The 20,245-nt window shown below is 33.9% G+C and overlaps 1 protein-coding gene across 1 annotated transcript; it reads left to right on the forward strand.

Moving 5' to 3' along the window:
* Nucleotides 1-500: 500 nt before the first annotated feature.
* Nucleotides 501-6,304, forward strand: LOC135954302 (erythroid differentiation-related factor 1). Its single transcript, XM_065504413.1, has 7 exons — nt 501-648; nt 712-3,037; nt 3,630-4,143; nt 4,213-4,399; nt 4,508-4,635; nt 4,794-4,984; nt 5,052-6,304. Exons 1-7 carry the CDS (start codon nt 631-633, stop codon nt 5,516-5,518), a joined length of 3,831 nt encoding a protein of 1,276 aa, XP_065360485.1. The 5' UTR covers nt 501-630; the 3' UTR covers nt 5,519-6,304.
* The last annotated feature ends 13,941 nt before the right edge of the window (nt 6,305-20,245 follow it).

Below are 20,245 nucleotides of genomic sequence, written 5' to 3' on the forward strand. Positions count from 1 at the left end.
TATATACTTTATAGGGTCGGAAATGAAAAATGTAGAAATTACAAACGGAATGACAAACTTATATATACCCTTCTCACGAAGGTGAAGGGTATAATTAGCGTTTAAATTTCAGACAACTCGGAAAATATGGTTCAGCGTCGAAAATTGTTTGTTTACCATCAATTCCAAGGTTTTGTTTTTTGCTTTGTGTCTATAAACTAGATTTATTCCCAAAGTTCGTATTAACTGCTGTTTGTGCAACTACAAAGGAATTGTGATTTTCAATCGTTATTAGGAAATTGAAAGATATTTTTTCCAGAACCTTGCAAACTTGGATAAAAACTTAATTTAATTTATACCAGGAAACAGTGTTCACAGGATGTCTCATAAAATAATAGTGTTATTTTATATTTAACACTCCAGCAGTATTGACAACACTTTCAAACAGCTGACTGTCAAAAACAGCCGCAAACGTTTTTTGTTGTTGTTTTATGAGTTTTTGTGTTGTTGATCGATTCTAATGGTAAGAAGAAAATAATACGTCGATTTTCTGGAAAGAATTAGAATAACTTGAAAAAAATAATTGAAATAAAAAGAAAAAAAAATACTACAAAACACACAGCTTATGCATAAAAAACTTAAAAAAATACCATGGAAAGTGCCGATGAGGTAAATGTAAAGTATTAAAAAGTAAATATTTTTTAAAACAAATTAAATTTTCTTCCACCTTAGATTGATGTGTGTCAGAATGTAGAGCCTCACGAAGTAGAGGAGACTGTCAAGTCTAAGGCTGTGGTTAAGTTTTCTCAGGTACAAGTGCCGGTGAAATTCAATCGTTTGGAGTGTAATACCAACTTGAATCTACCCCCATCCAATTGGCTGACCACTGCCGATAATAGCTATGGTTTGCATCAAGCTTTGTATCATAGTCCTGGATTTGCCAGTTTTCGCATGGCCCATATGTTTCCCGATTGTGTGGGTGAGGTAGACGTAGTGGCAGATGCTGAGAATATCAAAAAATTATTGAAACTACCCTATACATCCCAGGGAGCTATCAGCATGATAGTGCACAAAGTGGGAAATACTATACTCTTGGACGAGTTCGATATACAGAAGTATTTGCTGCGTAAAGCAGATGATGATTGGAAATGGCTAAGATCTTTTATACTCGAACAAATTTTGGCCTATGGCGACGGCGGCCACAATTTTTGTTTGAAAGACAAATCACGCGAAGCTATACAAACAAAGAATTTACTTTCCAAGTTTTTATACTATTCATTAAAACAATCAGGCAACACAGAAGTTTCTAATAACCAGCAGGAAAGTTCTCAGAAGAATACAACATTGCCCATTAAAAATCCTTTACTACCAGAGCCAAAGGTGGAGGAAAATGTACCCGATCCAAATTCTTCACATGTCTTTCAGCGTAATGTAGTTTGGACTTTTGAAGATATACGCATGTTGATCGGCACAGATATGCCCATATTTGGAGGACCAAATCGTCCTTGTATTAGTTTGAGATTGCGTGACATGAACAAACCTATTAATGTGTTGACAGGCATAGACTATTGGCTGGATAACCTTATGTGCAATGTGCCTGAAGTGGTAATGTGCTACCATTTAGATGGCATTGTGCAGAAATATGAAATCATCAAGACCGAAGATTTACCATATTTGGAAAACTCACAATTTTCCCCACAGGTGGTGCGTAATGTGGCTCAAAATATATTGGCTTTCCTTAAAGCCAATGCCACCAAAGAGGGACATACGTATTGGTTATTCAAGGGACGTAATGATGATGTGGTGAAATTGTATGATCTGACTACATTGTGCAAAAATCAATCAAATTCATCGGAATGTGATGAGAAGCAGGAAAATCCTTTTACAGTACCAGTTGCCATGTTACTGTACACCGTGGCACGTAATATGAAAAATCGTTCTCCACAAATTACAGCCAAAACGGCTGGCAATATAAGGGCGTTGTTGGACAATTGTATAAAACTGTTGCCCAAGGAGAAATATCCTCAAATTGTTACCTCTTCCCACTATATACTCTCCGACTTGCATATACCAGCCGGTATAGATCCTAAGGATCCCAAATTTGACACCTGTGACAATGACTCTGATACACAATCCGTGTACGACGATGAAGAAGAGGAAGATGATGAAGATTATGGCGCCTTTAGCAACCATGAAGAATTATTTAATTTCCAAGAATTGAGTAAAGATCAAAATGTGGCCGTACAGAATATCTGTGATACTCTTAAAGAGTTTCATCTGGATAATATTACCACTAAAACAGGAAATCAAAGACCATCACCTTTGGTGGCTTCGGTGGAAGAAAGATGCTCCATAGCTTTGGAACATATTAGTAAAGGTTTATCCTGCTTACAGTTTTTTAATAAAAATGAGGAGAAATTCGTTAAAGAGACTGAGGCTAGAGCCAAAGATGAGGAAAAACAAAAAATTATACACGAAGAACAAAATCCCAATATGGCCAAACCCTTTAAACCTATACCTCTGCCCTATGAGTCACTGAACGCACAAAAGGCCTTATTGTCTAGTAATAAATCTGTGGATAGTGACGATGAAGCGGTGCAGGAAATTAAAACAAAAAAATCAAAAGTTAAAAAATCTCATATTAAAGATTTAAAGCCACTGGCAACAGCCAATTCGCAACAGCAACAACAATCGCAGCTACCTCAACAGATTGCTGTTAGTTTTAATTCTCAACTCTTTGGTTCCTGGAATATTCATCTTAAATTGTTACTGTTGGAAAAAGCTTGCCTAACTTATGCCACCTTGGCTGAACATAACTATGTCGAGCAGAAATATGGCTCAAGTTTGAGGGCCATCTATATGTCATGCAAATGCCAGCAGGTGGTATTGAAGTACATGACATCGCTGGTATCACAAAAAAGTTGTTTATTGGGGCGTGCTGGCGATTGTTTATTTCAAATGACTAAAGATTGGCAAAATATTGAAGAACATATGCAGGATTTCAGTAGGAGCTATGAGTCGGAGAAATTCATACTCAAAGAATTGGAAAAAGAGTTGGGTAAGTTTTACGGGAATGTATGTATTTTTGTCGGGATATACTGAAATTTGTTGGCTTTTATGTTTGGAATTGTAGCTGGTTTTCCCTGCCTGCTATTTTTTACTAGTTTAGAAGATATGTATAAGAATTCAGATGTTTTTACCCCATAAATCTTTGAATTTCAAAAAATTTCAAACATCACCTCCTCGCTCGAGCATAATGTCCAATGTGGCATGAGCTGTGTGGCACGTTGTTGTTGTAGCAGCTGCAGCATTTGCTGAGCCCTTGGCCGAGTGAACTCGGGTCATTCCGGTGCGTAGAACCGGCTGTTGTGGGAATATGTGGCAGGTTGTTGTTATTGTTATAAACAATTTTACAACATTTAAGCAAGAGGTTATGCATGTAGATCAAGTCAAAGGAAATGTGTACTTCGACTGGGTGGGTCCATATCCAGCTACCGCGGAATTGATGGTGTCTCTAAACTTTTAGGTCTAAACCAGAATTAATGTAATTTAGCCGAATTTTACCTAAACTTAAAGAACAGAATCGACAACATTCGATTTTAAAATTCAAAAAACCACTCAAAACCGTTACTATTTCTTTTCTAATTCAGACTCAGATGACTGCCTGGAACTGATTGAACCCCAGGATAATATTGAATTCCTAATGGCCTCCAGTTGTGCATGTTACGAAAATGCTTTAGAACATGTGAAGAGCTCCATTGGCGATAATACAGATGAGGAAGCTCGTCATGAACTACTGAGACGTTTGGGTAATGTACGCAATGAATTGGGCGTTAAGTACATGTTTTGGGCTCAAGAGGAATACACAAAATATGTACAAGAAAATAATGCTGACACCAACAACTCCAATGATACGGCTCAACAAAAATCCAAGGAAAACATTGAAAACAACATAGAAGTAGCTGAAGCAAGTGAAGACACCGAAATGGCTGCCAAAAAAGAAGAACCTTTATATTTGAAATTGGCCATGAAATCGTATGATTGTTTAATACGTGGCATTAAGGCTTTTAATATAGTTGAAGACAATATTAATTTGGCATTTTTGTACTGTAACATGGGTAGATTTATGCGTTTTAGAGGCCATTTAGTGATACCACATGAAAAGTAAGTTTTTTTTTAGTGTTAAATTGTCTGTATTCTTTTGAAGTAATGGAACAATTTTTATTTTATTAGCATCGATATGATACAACAACAAAAAATGTTTTACAATGAAGCCTTTTCGTATTATGAAAAAGCCAAAGATGTTTTGGGTTCTCGTAAATCGAATGCCGAGCTGTGGGATTTGGTTAATTGGGAGCTATCGACTGCCACTTTTACATTGGCCAAACAATTGCAGGACTATAGTAGTACTGAGCAGCAGGTAAGTTGTGTAATGAAACTTAGATTTGTCTTTAACTTTTTATTACATTTTTAAAATTTAAAATTTTCTCTAAATTATATGTTTTATTACATTTTATTGTTGTCTTAGGTTTGTCGCAATGATTTAGAAAAAGAGGTTTCAGATTTGTTACAAAAATCGTTGAAACTTTGCGATGTTGAACATCCGGGATCTCGACAAATCTTGTATACTTATCGTTCAGGTTTAATACATAAAAGGTAAGTAAATTATTATATTTAAAACAGATAACGATTTGAATTATAAATTATAGCTAATAACCATTTGAAAATAAGTGGAGCCCTTATTTTCGGTCTCTGAGTTAAAGTTATAACCTAAAATATGTTTTATATTTATATTTAACTCTTTTTTTCCACAGAATTGCCTCTTTCCACTACAGTCAGTTGCGTAATAATTGCACGGACTCATCAAGTTTGCCAAAAACTACACTACAGCTGTGCAAATATCATTATGAAAAGTCAGCCAATATATTGGACTCTCTTAAGGAAGCAGGAGACTATTTAATTGTGCAGTTAGAGCGAATTTCTTTGCAAGAATTTTTGGCAGAAAGTAATTACTTACACCATATAATTTTAAAGTTATAAATATTAATAAATAAATTTTTGAAAATTTTCAGACTCCAACAACAATATGAAAAAAATCAAAAACCTCCAACAGGCATTAGAAATTTGCCTCAATTCCAAAACACTATTCGAATATGCTGTCACAAATTTAAACTCTTCGGCTGAACTAACAACATCTACAGCGACAGCGGCCGCTGCTGCTGCGGCCGCTACACAAAATACCAACAGTGAGGGGGAATTTCTAAAACACATTCTATTGTTTGAGAGTCGTTTACAGTTTGCTCTGAAAAATCTTATAAAACTGTGGCTGAGTGGGGTAAAGGATACCAAACAATGGGCCGAATTGTACAAGAAAATGTATATGGAAACCTTGCATATTAGAAAAGTAACGGGGGTACAGCATGAACTGAGTGGTGTTAAACAACTGGCACAACAATTTGCAAATCTATTGGAGAGACTGACACAACTGGAACGAATACATACAAATAATATAACCAATAATAATAATGCTAGCTGCTAAGCAGCTTAATTGCTTTTATATTTATTTTATTTTCTATTTTATTTTTCTGTTTATTTAACACATTTCTTTGTTTCTTCCCTTTTCCCTTGTTTTGTTTTCTAACTTTTCTCCCAAAACAATTATTATTAAATTATTTATTAATAGACTTAATTATAACATCCATATATTTACACACTCATACACTTTGTCTTAAAACTTTTCCACACACCACAAGACATCAATGCAAGTGTTTTTTATTGTAAAATTTCAGCTGTTTGCAATACAAATACAAATTTTCTTTATTTTATTTATACCAATGTAATACATTTTCTTTAATTATTCATAAACAACATATCACAATGTTTTGTTTGTTTTGCCAGGGATTTTATAATTAACCAGACTTTCGGCCACAACCACAATCGTTGGCTTCATTGAGAACTTTTTCACCAGCAATTAATATGATGTGTGTTGTTAACATTAACAGTGCTCTTATACCGTGGTAATACTTGAAAATTAAACAAACAAAGATTAAATACATTAAATCAATGCTAAATATTCATGATTTGATGAACTTACTAAACTTTTTAAATCAAACATTTTTCTATTGATGCGATTTTAAAACACGTTCGTTCTAGTTTATACTAAGTTTTTAATGAAACTAATACTTTACTCTACTATATTATATTTTAATATTTATATTTCAAATAAAACACTTTGAATTCTTATTTATTAAATAATTCTTATTTATTATTAAACGTGCTTTAAATAAAGATTTTTAATCATTTGTAAAATAGTTACAAAACCCCACTCAAATTGTTTAACTTTTACATATTTTTTTAAAATCCTTAAAGTAGGCTGTACATTTCTTGAGATATTATTTATTTCCTCTTTTAATCTCTTTGTTTACATTTGTAATTCTTGTTACCGCAATTTCTTTAAATGGTTGGCTTTTACCTTAATTTTTAAATATGGGTCATTGGTTGTACTTGAAATAGTTAATTTTTTTTTAAATTTAGTTATTTTCCGGTTATTTCAGCATTTATTCTTATTTCATTTCTTGCTCTGGTTTTATTTTGTGAGTTTGTGTTTTGTTTATTTCAGCAATAATTGCTTTATTACTTTTTTTATTTAATATTTAGTTAATTATCATTGTTTTTTTGTTTTATGTATATAAATAATACTAGCTCAGCAGAAATTTCTGTTGGTCGTTGCTAGTCTTTTATTCTTTTGGTTGCAGTATACATTTTTAACCACATACATACTACATATATGTATGTAGGTAAATATGTATGTACTATATAAGCATTTGTTAGCTTTTAATTACTATTTTGTATAATTTTTGTTTGCTGTATTTGTTCTTGTTTTATAATAAACAAAAAAGCACAAAACGATATTTAATTTTTGCTCTTAATAAGTACTAATATACAGACTAACACAAGAATTAGGGGACTCAACAAATAAAGAATTATTGCTTTTACTGAAAAAACATGGTCTGCAAAAATTTGAAAGAAAGTTTCATATCATGGAAAGGAACTTACTTAGGCTATTTGAGTCCTCGTTAATGAAACCATTGCGGGAAGGACTCACTATGATATTGTACAAGGTGGCGCAAAAGTAAACTTCCAATGTTTTTTGGCTGTAATTAAAAAAAAAATTAAAAACTTTGATTCTTCTTGTGGATTATTTTTATTTGGTCTTTTAATTTTTTTTTACATCAAGTCGAGAATATGATGTCATGTAAATGGCCGCCGCCACAGTTGATTGTCATTTGAGCCCTTTTTATGGCATTTTCCATCACTTTGGCCAAAACTTCCGGCGATAGGTCCTCACATTCTTGACGGATATTGTCTTTAAGAGCTGCAAGAGTCTGAGGCTTTTTGACATAAACCCGCGACTTCAAAAAGAAGTCTGGAGCGGTCAAATCTGGCGATCTTGCTGGTCAGTGCAAATCGCCACAACGGCATATCAGCATATCGGTTGTGGCACGTGCAGTGTGTGCCGTTGCACCGTCCTGTTGGAACCACATGTTTTCCAATCCCAATTCATTAAGTTGCGGCAAAAAGAACTCGTTGATCATTGCTCTGTAGCGCTCACCATTCACAGTAACCGTTTGACCCGCGACGTCTTCGAAGAAAAAAGGTCCGATGACTCCTCCACACCATACAGTGACTTTGAGCGGGTGTAATGGCTCTTCGTGGGTTACACGCGGATTTTCAGTGCCCCAGAAGCGTAAATTTTGCTTATTTACGTAACCGCTAAGATGGAAATGGGCCTCATCACTCATGATTATTTTTTATGAAAAATCATCTTCCTCTTGGTAGTGATTAAAGATGGCAATATTCCGCGTTCTGGAGCAGTGTAGCGTAACACTGTTTATTAACGTGTATTTCGCATGTGTTTACTACACAAATGTCAAAACAGAACTGACATTAGGGGCCAATCACAAAATTTATAGCATTTTCTGATAGGAGGATTACTTTTGCGCCACCTTGTATGAGGCAGGTCTTATCGGTCAGGAAAATATTCGCACGGGAATCTTGGATCATAATGTCACGACCTTTAATTTCGGTGTCTCACCCCCAGTAGGCATGAATGGATTGGATCCTATCAACTGGATTTATATGTTCGACAACGGTACTAAACGGTCAGTCTCTAGAATGCTGCGTTTTCCAGGCAGAGATCTACGCGATCTGGAAAGCCACATAGTTGGTAAAAGCACACGTCACAGTTCGACTGTGGCCTATAGTTTTTTGAAATTATAAGAATAAAGTTTTTAATTACGTATTTGTGTTGATGTCTGTAGGTGGTAGTGGGAGCTAGAGAAACTGCGCCACTTCAGTTGGGCTTAATCCTAGTTCTATGGGGCGGAAATTTGTAGACTTGGTGGAACAATTGAATACGTGCAAAGTGTCGTGATGACTTTGATGGCAGGCGGTTTAAAGTTCCAGGAACTATTCGTTCTTGGTAGCAGTTGAGGAAACTGCGCCAACCGGCTCTTAATTGTGCCAATATTGCTCTTGAATGCCTGGGTCTCTCACTATCCAAAATCGTAGGGGGGTGTTCATTTAGCCTGTAATGACTTCAGAAACCGCAGTTTGATGCAACGTTTTCCGAGCACTTGCAATTAACAATCGTCCGTAGTCGTTCGTTTTGGATGTCGCTGCGAAATTCCGTCTGGATTTGTCGGGGAAGGTGATCCTGCATCAGAATCTGATGATTGTGCTGACCAACAAGAACTGTCTAATCAACAACACATTATGTTGTCTGACCGTTAGTAACCGGTCTCCTCATCTAGATGAACTACATTCGTCATCTTGACACAACCAGTTGCTGCTACTGCATATGTTGTACTTGGTGCTCTTGTTGTGATTGCGGTGAAGAGGATGGAGGTGTGGCATAAACTGACGATGATGATGTTGCGCCAACACAACATCGTGTTGACAAAGTTGCAACGTATACAACCTTCTCCAAAAGACCTCACCAGAGGCAACGGTGGAGGCATCACATTTATCATACATAACACCGTGCAGTATAGAGCTTTTTCTTTCCTACAAAACAATATCTTGAAGTTCAGGGTATTGCAGTCAGATTAGGAGATACGGAGTTGGAGCACTATAATGTCTACATTTCGCCAGTAGCCAGTTGTTCAACAGGTCCAACATAAGGACTTTATTGGATGGTGATTGGATTGGAGTGCAAAAGCACTAACAATTTTGTTATAACAAGGCAATAATACTAATAAATGGAGACTATACCTGATAATTTTTTATCTTGACAACCATTTTGACTTTTATAATGATAAAAATTTATCAGGTATAGACAGGGGTAAAAGTATTTAAATATGGGCAAATCATACCTGACCAGGGCACACTTAAAAAGGTGACTGCATCACTACAACAAATACAACAATACAAAGGTTAGGTTAGGTTAGGAAGGGGTGTACACTATGTGCACTTCCACTGGGAGACCTTGAGGTCCATTGTGATTCCCTTCAATAGATACAGAAAAAGAGGATAGCCTTAGAGTAAGAAAATAGTCCAAAGTTCCGCCTGTTAAAAAAGAAAAAGAAAGAAAGAAAGAAAGAGAAGTCTTTTTACGGATTTTGAATCGCCGTAGAACGTCCCTTAAATAGCCACCCTATTCCCTTAATGAAACCTAGTATGTTGCTTAGTTTGCAGCCAGCAACACTACCAAGTTCGTCCAGAAATCTATTTCCTAGCCATCTAAGTCTGTGACCCTGTAGCATAGGGCTGTTGCACATAATGTGCTCTACTATCTCTAGCTCCTCTGCATCCCCACACACTCTACAGAAGTCCTGTGTGCCACTATCTCATTTACCCTTAAAGGCTCCAATTGAGCATTGACCGGTTATCACTCCTACTAGAATCCTGAGATTATACCTATCCAACTCTAACAGTGTTCCATTCGCGTTCGCATTCAGTTTTGGCCATAAGGCCCTGGACACTTTGCAATCTGTTCTACTGCCCCAGGATTGATTCGTATAGTCCCGGAATCTTCCGTAGATTACCCTATAGTAGTGACAAATGGGTGGTCTAACAGCCCGTTCCCTAGTGTCATGATCCAGATCAGAACCATGTCTAGCCAGTTTATCTGCTACCTCATTACCCTGTATATCACAGTGCCCTGGTACCCAACACAATCTCAGCGAGTAGTGTACCAATAGCTCCTCCAGAGCTCTCCTACAGTCCTCTACTAGGTTGGAGTGTACTAAATGACATTCCAAAGCCTTTAGTGCCCCTCTATTTACGTGTGCCTTTATCAACTCTGTGGCTTTCCAGATCGCGAAGATCTCTGCCTGGAAGACGCTACACTCGTTAGAGAGTCTATATGAGCGCTTGATGTCTTGGTCAACCAAATAAACCTCGGCCCCTGTACCAGAATCCATTTTGGAACCGTCAGTGAAAACTGCGCACCCATAAAACAGTTGATCGGATCCAACCCACTCCTTAGATTTTACCGCACTGCTAGTGGTTGGAGCTGTCGACCTTATACCCTTTTGGGTGTCAGCCAGATCGACAGCAGCTACCACTTGCTGCTCAACAGGAGAAGATTCTCCCAAGAGTACACTTACAGGGCCGTAGATTCTTTCAAATCTGGCGACATGCTGTCTGTGTTTCTTGAGAAGGTACTTCTCCTTTGCAGTTAATGACCCAGGATCTCGCTTTCCCATCTTTGCCAGAAAGGCTAGAGATTTCCTTGTGCCATTTTTTGACCTATCTTCTTTCGTTCGGCCTGGTTTTTCAGTATCTCGTGGAGTGGCATTAGGCAACTCCTCCACGGCGACCTGCCGAACAAGATTGGCGACCTTAGCGCCATGTGGATCGTCTTCTGCCGATCGGCTCCCCTGGTTGTCCTTGTCACTAGCAGTGGGAGGGGATGCTTCCGTCACCTGATTCTGAGCAGCAATCATAGTGATTTCATGCTCATCATCAGATAACAGAACCAACTCCTCCAACCTCTGAGTGGCACTAGTTTCCCCAAAGGAGTCTTTCGACAGTCCCAAAAGACCCATCCACATCTAGTTTCAACACCTGTCCTTCGTGCTCCAGAATCCGAGCATGAACGTCCGTCAGGATTAAATCACCTTCTAGGGTGCTGTCCGAAACCCCCCTTCCGATTCCTTAGTATCCCTGAAATCGGAAGTCACCTCAGTAGTTGTTGGTTTTAAATTATTTTCCTTCTCAATTTTGTTCCCACGAATAGGCACGTAAACAACGGACCATCCCCGCAGTGACGGCGTGCGTGGACTAGGCAACTACTTACAACAGCGTATTACGCTCAATCACAAGGGAGGTCTAGACCACAGAGTGTATATAAGCCCTTGCATCGCTTCAAGATCGTTACCCAGGCGAAGGACAGGAACTTTGTTTTTGTTAAAAGGTAGGTGAACTGTCAAAGTTGCCAGTTGTTGTTTTTGATTTTGGGTTTGTTGTAGTATTCGCCACAACAACCACAAGTGAATTGACAATTCAAACTGAATAGAAAAATAATCAGCTGTTTCATCGCAGTCACCTTTCTAAGTGTGTCCTGTACGTGACGAACGTTTCATTCGTACACGTTTTCATATTTAAATATGATAAGTTTTTGGTTTTTCAAATAAGATACCTCCAACGTATACTGTACGCTATAGTGAGATTGAAGTGCAATTCCAAATGACATAAGATATTACCTTTTAATTGCCATTTCTTGCTAAATAATTGATCGAAAAAATGGAAGTAACATTAAAAGTTGAAGCGTTTTCGTAATTTTAGAGAATTTTGCTAATAGAAAGATGAATGAAAGACAATTCTAATATAACTTATTTGCATGAACAAACATTTGCCGTTTTCAAAAAAAGCCGAGAACATTTTGTGACGCACGTTACGTTACGCTCGTTACAAATTATCCAGATGATTGAAAATTATCTCCTTTTCTGTGAGAAGTTGTGAAACATTCCATTCAAAGTGAAATTACTCAAAAATAATTTGTATTTAAATTGAATGGTCAAAACTATAGCCGTCAATCGAACCATCTTGTGAACACTTAATTAAGTAAGGATAAAAACACATTAAAAAATTATTTTTTTTTGTATAAAATTAAGATACTGAGCTAGTGTTGGATTTGGTAATCATTTTTGTATGAATGACCATCGAAATACATTTTGTTTATATATAAAATGTAATATACAAATCTAGTCTAATATTACAATTAAGAAGAAGTTTGATTCATTTAAAAATTTGTTTGTTTCTGGGACTTGCCCATATGTTTCCATTGTTTTCATAAATTATATTGAAAAGAAATGAATTTCAATATTAAACGAAAGTATATTTATTCTACGTTTTCTTTTAAATAAATTGTGTGTTAAATAATAACAAAAATAGGTTGAAATCATAGATCGAAAATAACTCGTTCATATACCAAAAAACCCAAATTGTGATTTATATTTTTGTGATAAAAATAAAACACCGAAAATAACAGTTATAAAATGATTTTTATTTAAATGGATTGATATGACCTTTATTCGTTTTTGTTGTTTTTTAATGGTTTGATGTGAGATAAACAATTCATTTGTTCTTAATAACTGTTACTTTATCTTTTACTTACATATAATAACATATTGGCTGACTTCCAAAATGTATCAATACAAAGTTTGTATGCAGTTCTCCTACGGTATTTTAATTATGTACATATTTAAACTTCCTAAACAATGCAACTATGCACTTTGTTTACATTTACGATATGAAATGAACATAATGCATATTATAATTTTTTTCACTGAAAAATATATAAAAGTATTTATTTGGTGCTTATATTAAGTTTTTTATCCAAAAAAAATAATATTACATCCATTTGTGAGTCGGCCATTCCCTATATTCTTTTCTTTTTAAATTTGTGTGCGTAAATAAAAAATTATCAAAGAAAGCATCAACTATAAAACCGATGCGTGATTGTTTTTTTACTGCGTTCAAAATACTCATTGGCGGCATTTTGAAATAGTATACACAGTAGAGTGACAGCCGATTTTTTTTTTTTTAGATTTCAAAGAGTGCCGGGTGGAATATTGTGATACTAGGCCTAAATGTTAAGTGCTGAAAATTTGAGCCAAATCGGGCAACGATTTCTGGACGCGCATCGAGGTCAAAGTTCAGATATATGCAAAATTATACTATTTATATGGGATAAATAGGTGAAACTCGTTAAATTTCTGCATTGTTTTCTAGAAATGTATAGATTTATTTATATTAATGAATATTACATTAAAAAAATTTTTTTGGAAGTTAACCCTGCATCTCCTTTGTGTCAAAATGACCCAAAAACTGTATTATCGCCAAAATTCGGAAAAAATGCAAATTTTTCAGATATTTTAAAAATTTTGCTACTAAATAAATACTTTTGCAATTGAATGCAAAAGAATCGAAATGTGTACGTAATTATCGTTGTAATGAGATATAAGTGACAAAATTTGGTTAAAAAATGTTAAAGTTATTACAAATTCGCCAGACCATTAACGTGTTTCAGGCCACTTGAACAAAAAATTTAGGAAAAAAAATTAATATATTTCGAGAAAAATTAAAATAAAAGCTCATTTTTACTTAAAATATGTCCATATTTACTTGTATATAAGTTTTTGTCTTCGTAGGATACCGTTAACCTATTCGCAGGTATGGCCAAAAAAAATAATTTTTTTTAACGGCTGTTTCAAAACTCCATTTTCAAATTTTTAAAAATTTTGTTAAACAAATTTCAGATTTTTTCGATCATCACATTGGGGTTTATTGAGATCAAAATAAGGAGTGAGATCGAAAAATTCTTAACATACATATATGTTTATAAAAAAGAAACCACTAAACTTACAGCTTTAATTTTTTTTTTATTTGATTGAAATTATTATTACAATTTACAAAAAAAATTATTTTTATAGTTTTAATCACTAGTGATGAAATTTTGAACCTTTTTCGGAAACCCTTCCATTAACGTTTTTATAGTGCTTTCTGTCACTTTGCTCGAACATGTAGTCCATCTCCGTTTAAAATCTACCACACTTTTGGACACCTTTTTTGTACTCTTCAATTCTCTTTTAACAAGAGCCCAATATCTCTCCACTGGCCTTAGCTCCGGGCAGTTTGGAGGATTTGCCTCTCTTGGTACAAATACCACATTATTGTTCTTGTACCACTCAAGGGCTTGTTTGCCATAGTGACAGGATGCCAAGTCAGGCCAAAAATAAGTGGACACATTATGAAGTCTTATGAATGGAAGCAGCCTTTTTTGTAAACATTCCTTGATGTAAATTTCGGTATTTATAGAGCCCGTTGTAACAAATGAGTGGCTTCTTTTGCCGCAACTGCATATTGCTTGCCATACCAAGAACTTTCTGGGAAATTTTGTCTGCTTTTGGGTCCTAAACTTTTCTTCAACATTCCCTCGAGCATCAGCAACATAAAATTTTTGACCTGGAAGTTGCGAAAAATCTGCCAGAACATACGTTTCGTCATCCATTATGCAGCAAGAATATTTTTTTATAAAACTTGACTTCAATTTCCGTGCTCTGTTTTTGGCCTCTAAATTTTTAGTAGCGTTCCTGTCAGGAACTTTTTGAGCCTTGTATGTTTTTAAACCTGCATTAGCTTTAACTTTTCGTACCAAATAGTCCGAGCACTGAGCTAACCGGGCTGCTTTCCTACCGGATGTGTTGGGAGCTCTTTTGAAAATGCGTTCTATTTTTTTGGCTTTAGAAACATCATGTGGACCATTCCTTCTACCTGAACCAGGTTTTCTATCAACTGACAAGTTCTCCCGGTACTGTTTAATAACATTGGAAACAGTTTGACGGCAGACCTTTGTATGCTTGGCCAACTTTTTGTAAGACCAAGTTGGGTTTTGTTGAAAATATTTAATAATTTCAGTACGCACTTTTTTCTGGTCACGCATTTTAATCAGATTAACAAAAAAATTAATATAATTGACATTACACATAATAACTGACATGTTTTTCAAAGGTAACTTGATCAAAAAAAAATTCAAATAATACTTGGGTTAAAAAATGTAATGAAAAACGTGTGTTAAGAATTTTTCGATCTCACTCCTTAGGGAATAAAAATATGAAAAAATTATGTCAATACCTCTTACAGTTTTTCCGTACCTGCGATTGAAATTTTGCGTTTTTCAAGAAAAACTAATTTTTTGTCCATATTTAGGCGAATGAGTCCAATTTCCTTACTGTTATAAATTTTAAGTAAAACCTATTCATAATATTATAGTCCTTATAATTTTAAATATGTTCTGAAAGTTTTACTAAAATCGGAAAACGATTACCTTTGAATCGTGAAGGTCAAAGGTCAAATTTTACAATATTTGGAATTTCTAATGAAAAGATAGCGAAATGTTACATATTTTTGGGCCGATTTTCATGAAACTTGAGGAAAATATAACATAAAGTCCAGAATTTAAAATAACATCACAAAAATGGAAATTAACCCTCAGCAGCACTTGGGGTCCAAATTATTCTCAACTTTTAAAATCAAGAAAAACACAACCATTTTGACCCCAAGTCCTCTTAAAGGTTAAAATTCATTTTTGCACTGTTGTTGTAAATGCTAGACCCCAATATACATTTTCCTCAAGTTTCATGAAAATCGGCCCAAAAATATGTAACATTTCGCTATCTTTTCATTAGAAATTCCAAATATTGAAAAATTTGACCTTTGACCTTCACCTTCACCTTCACCTTTTGATCTCAATAAACCCCAATGTGACGATCGAAAAAATCTGAAATTTGTTTAACAAAATTTTTAAAAATTTGAAAATGGAGTTTTGAAACCGCCGTTAAAAAAATTATTTTTTTTGGCCATACCTGCGAATAGGTTAACGGTATCCTACGAAGACAAAAACTTATATACAAGTAAATATGGACATATTTTAAGTAAAAATGAGCTTTTATTTTAATTTTTCTCGAAATATCTAAATTTTTTTTCTAAATTTTTTGTTCAATTGGCCTGAAACACGGTAATGGTCTGGCGAATTTGTAATAACTTTAACAGTTTTTAATCAAATTTTGTCATTTATATTTCATTACAACGATAATTACGTACATATTTCGATTCTTTTGCATTCAATTGCAAAAGTATTTATTTAGTAGCAACATTTTTTCAAAAACTGAAAAATTTGCATTTTTCTCTAATTTTGGCGATAATACAGTATTGGGTCATTTTGAACCAAAGGAGATACAGGGTTAATTTCCAAAACTTTTTTTTAATGTAATATTCATTAATATAAATAAATCTACATATTTCTAGAAAACATTCCAGAAAGTTAACGAGTTTCACCTATTTATTCCATATTAACAGTAAAATTTTGCATATATCTGAACTTTGACCTCGATGCGCGTCCAGAAATCGTTGCCCGATTTGGCTCAAATTTTCAGCACTTAACATTTAGGCCCAGTGTCACAATATTCCACCCGGCACTCTTCAAAATTTTAACAAAAAATGTTTTCCATACAACTGATTGTCACTCTAATACACAGTAAGCATTTTGTATGCCGGCATTATGAAACAGTATACTTTGTTCAAATACAAAGCAACTAACATTTTGGAAGTCAGCCATTGTTAGTAATTTTTAACAAATTATGGAAAGAAAGATGATAAATATGAAGTAATGAAGTCTGAGTAACAGAAATGAGAATGTTTTTTTAATTTGTTATTAATCTTTTGATAAATTTTATATATTTAAGCGTTGATTTGCATCAAATGCATTTTTGCGATTTATTTTTCATGTTCGCAAATAAAAGTCACAAGCTGATCTTTACGAAAAAAATTAATTATAAATCACTCATCTAGATAATTTGTGTTGTTTGTTTCTTTTCTGTTTCTCTCAACCCCAAAACTAAAATGTTCTCGAATAAGTCACTCTCTCATCACAAAAAATTATTTTTAAATGGCTGCGAATGAGAATTTACCATTGAAATGTAAGTGGTTGAAATACAAATAAAACAAGTAAGTAAGTATGGTCGGTCAAGCCCGACCATATAATACCCTACACCAAGTAAATGAGTAAAAATATTTTTCTTTTAAAATATCAATAATTTATATTCATGAGTGATTTTCGGAAGTGGGCCTTATATGGGAGCTATGACCAATTATGAATCGATCACCTTGAAATTAGGTTGTATGATTTATGTCTATATTAAATTTAACTATGTTGAATTTTGTGTGTATACCAACATTTTTAAGCGATTTATGCACGTTAAAGTGATTTTCGGAAGCGGGTCTATATGGGAGCTATGACTAATTATGGACCGATCGTAACAAAATTTAGTGACATGAATTTTGTATATATAAAACTTATTCGTAGCGAAATTTGTGTAGATACATAAATAAATTAAACATTTATGACCGATAAAGTCCAATTTCGAGGGGACTTTGTATGGGGGCTAGGTGAAATAATAGACCGATTTCAGCCAGTTTCAATAGGCTTGGTCCTTGGGCCGAAAAAGTAATATGTAATATGGCTGGCCGGCTGGCTGGCTGGCGGACGGACGGACATCGTTTAATCGACTCAGAAAGTGATTCTAAGTCGATCAGTATACTTTAAGGTGGGTGTTAGACTAATATTTTTGGGCGTTACAAACATCTGCACAAACGCATAATACCCTCCCCACTATGGTGGTGTAGGGTATAATTAGCAATTTAACCAAGGCGAATTTATATACAAGGTGGTGTCGGTGGCGAATTTAGGCAAATACGAGCGAATTCATGCATTTTTTATATATGGAGTTTGACATTCGAAACAATGACAGAGTGATTTTGAATGTCAAACTCCATATATAAAAAATAAAATTAATTTTCCTGAATTCGCCACCGACACCACCTTGTATATATATTCGCCTTGAATTTAACTTACATTCATTTTGGGTCCATAGATGTCAGCAAGCGCCCGATGACAGATGATTTGCCTAAGAAAATATATTAAATTTTTGATTTCAACCACGATATAAGTGTCAAGCTTGAGTGCGTATGCGTGTGGAAATAATATTTCCTAATAATATCATCCATACGCAATGATGTATTTATGATGGTAGATATTAAGTTAGAATTAAGTATTAAGGTTTGTAACAAATATTAATTTTCACGGTATTAAATATTCAAATATTTAAAATATAAAAACTATAAAATATTCGAAATAAAATTATTTAATGTTAAGCACAAAAATAATCAAAACAAGTAAGAGAGCTATATTCGGCTGTGCCCTTCACCAAATTATACTTTAAAATAAATTTTTTTAAATATTTTTAGGTAAACTAAATTTAATTTTTTTTCAAAAAAAAGTTTTTTCCAAGTTTTTTTTAAAAAAGTTTTTTCCAAATTTTTTTTAAAAAAGCTTTTTTCAAATTTTTTTAAAAAATCTTTTTCGAAATTTTTTTTAATTTTTTTTTTTTTTTGGAAAAAAAATGTATGAAAAAAAATGAATTTTTTGATGAAAAAAAAATTCGGGTTAAAAAATATTTTTCCCGATTTTGACCTATTGTAGGTCCAACTTACTATAGCCTTATCTACATCGTTGCAATGGACTTTGAAATATCTATCATTAGATATCCATATTGTCTATATTAATGACCTAGTAATCCAGATATATATCAAAAATAGGTAAAACAATCGAGGTTGTCCCGGTTTTTTGCTCATATCTCCGTTATTTATGGACCGATATTGCTGATTTTAAATAGCAAACTTCTCGAAAGCATGTCTGACAGAATTATTGAAGATTTGGATCCCGAAGATATCTGGGGTCTTCAGAAAATTGATTTCAACAGACAGACGGACATGGCTTAATCGACTCCGTTATCTATAAGGATCCGGAATATATATATTTTATAGGGTCGGAAATGAAAAATGTAGAAATTACAAACGGAATGACAAACTTATATATACCCTTATCACGAAGTTGAAGGGTATAAATATAGAAATTTTAAAAAAAATATGATACTTTGGAAACTGAATGTATAATTTAAAATGTACTAAAAAAATTAATACAGCGGAAAATAAATTAACCAAAAATTTACTGTTCACGAACTTTAAATGATTGATTAATTTCGTTATTAGAATCAAAAATGGTGATGATTGGATGCGACACTCAAAATTTCATGTAATTGGTTACCCGAATTGTAATTCAAATTAACGCAAAAGAAAAATGTAGACTTGATGGTGATATAACTCTTTATCCCCAGTTATTGACCCAATAGAATAATTCACCATAGCACAGTGGTTTAGAAAAGTTTTTTTTTTTTGAAATAATTCGGTATCTCGGGAAATGTTAGAGATATTGTTACGTAATTTCTTATGGTTGGAGCTAAGGTGTTTTCGAGTTGATTTACGGTTGTTCAGCTTCTTAGCGATAATAGGGGCGGGGCCAGTGCGTAATCCCTCAAACGTGGTGTTTTTTTAAAAAATCACCAAAATTCCATTTATGATCCGAATGAGCTGAAATTTTAAATATAAATAGTCCTTGGGATGAGCTACAAAAAATTACATATCGGTTACATCGAGCCCTTAGCGCCAAATTATCGTAAGTGACAAAACACAAATTTTACAGGAGAAGGTTTTTTCGATTATTTTGAAATTTATACATAGAATTGAAAATTTTATGATGCGATATATTATAATTTCGTTCAAGCTATTTGTCTATTTTTCAAAAATATTTATAATTTTTGACAATTAAAAAATTCATGGAATACTTTATTGAAAAATATGACAAAAAATATTTTTTATTGAATTTTTGCATAGATAAAAATTTTTCGAATTGAAATAAAATATTTATTTATGAATAGTTTTTAATGAAATTTCACAGTTATGTAAAATTTTCTATTCAAAATAGAAAAATAAAAACGAATTTTGAAATTTTTTTATCAGCAATCCCGCAATTTCCAAAAAATTGTTGAAAAATCCCAAAAATGGACATTTTTAGTTTTTTGGCTATAATATCCATACCAGGGTCGGAGTTATCGGAATCCTTTACAAAATAATTAAAAGCATATTGGGCCATCTAAAATCGGTTATTATATTTTGATATCGAATATGCGATTTGAGAATGTTTGCCCTAAAGTTTAATTTTACATAAAAAATAGTTGTTTTTTGAATGGACCTGGTCCCCTCGGTAACTAAAATTTTTATTTTTTTTTTTCATTTAAAATATTTTATGAAAACTTAGCTTTCAGAAAGTATAATTTCCTTATACATCCTCTTAGAAATTTTT

This window comes from Calliphora vicina, chromosome 3 (genome assembly GCF_958450345.1).
Source record: "Calliphora vicina chromosome 3, idCalVici1.1, whole genome shotgun sequence".
NCBI lineage: Eukaryota > Metazoa > Arthropoda > Insecta > Diptera > Calliphoridae > Calliphora > Calliphora vicina.

What these genes read in the sequence shown, in the direction of transcription:
- LOC135954302 (XM_065504413.1), top strand. An exon ending in TTAGTGATACCACATGAAAA is followed by an intron (nt 4,144 to 4,212) that starts GTAAGTTTTTTT and finishes TTATTTTATTAG; the next exon opens with CATCGATATGATACAACAAC. An exon ending in TCAGGTTTAATACATAAAAG is followed by an intron (nt 4,636 to 4,793) that starts GTAAGTAAATTA and finishes TTTTTTCCACAG; the next exon opens with AATTGCCTCTTTCCACTACA.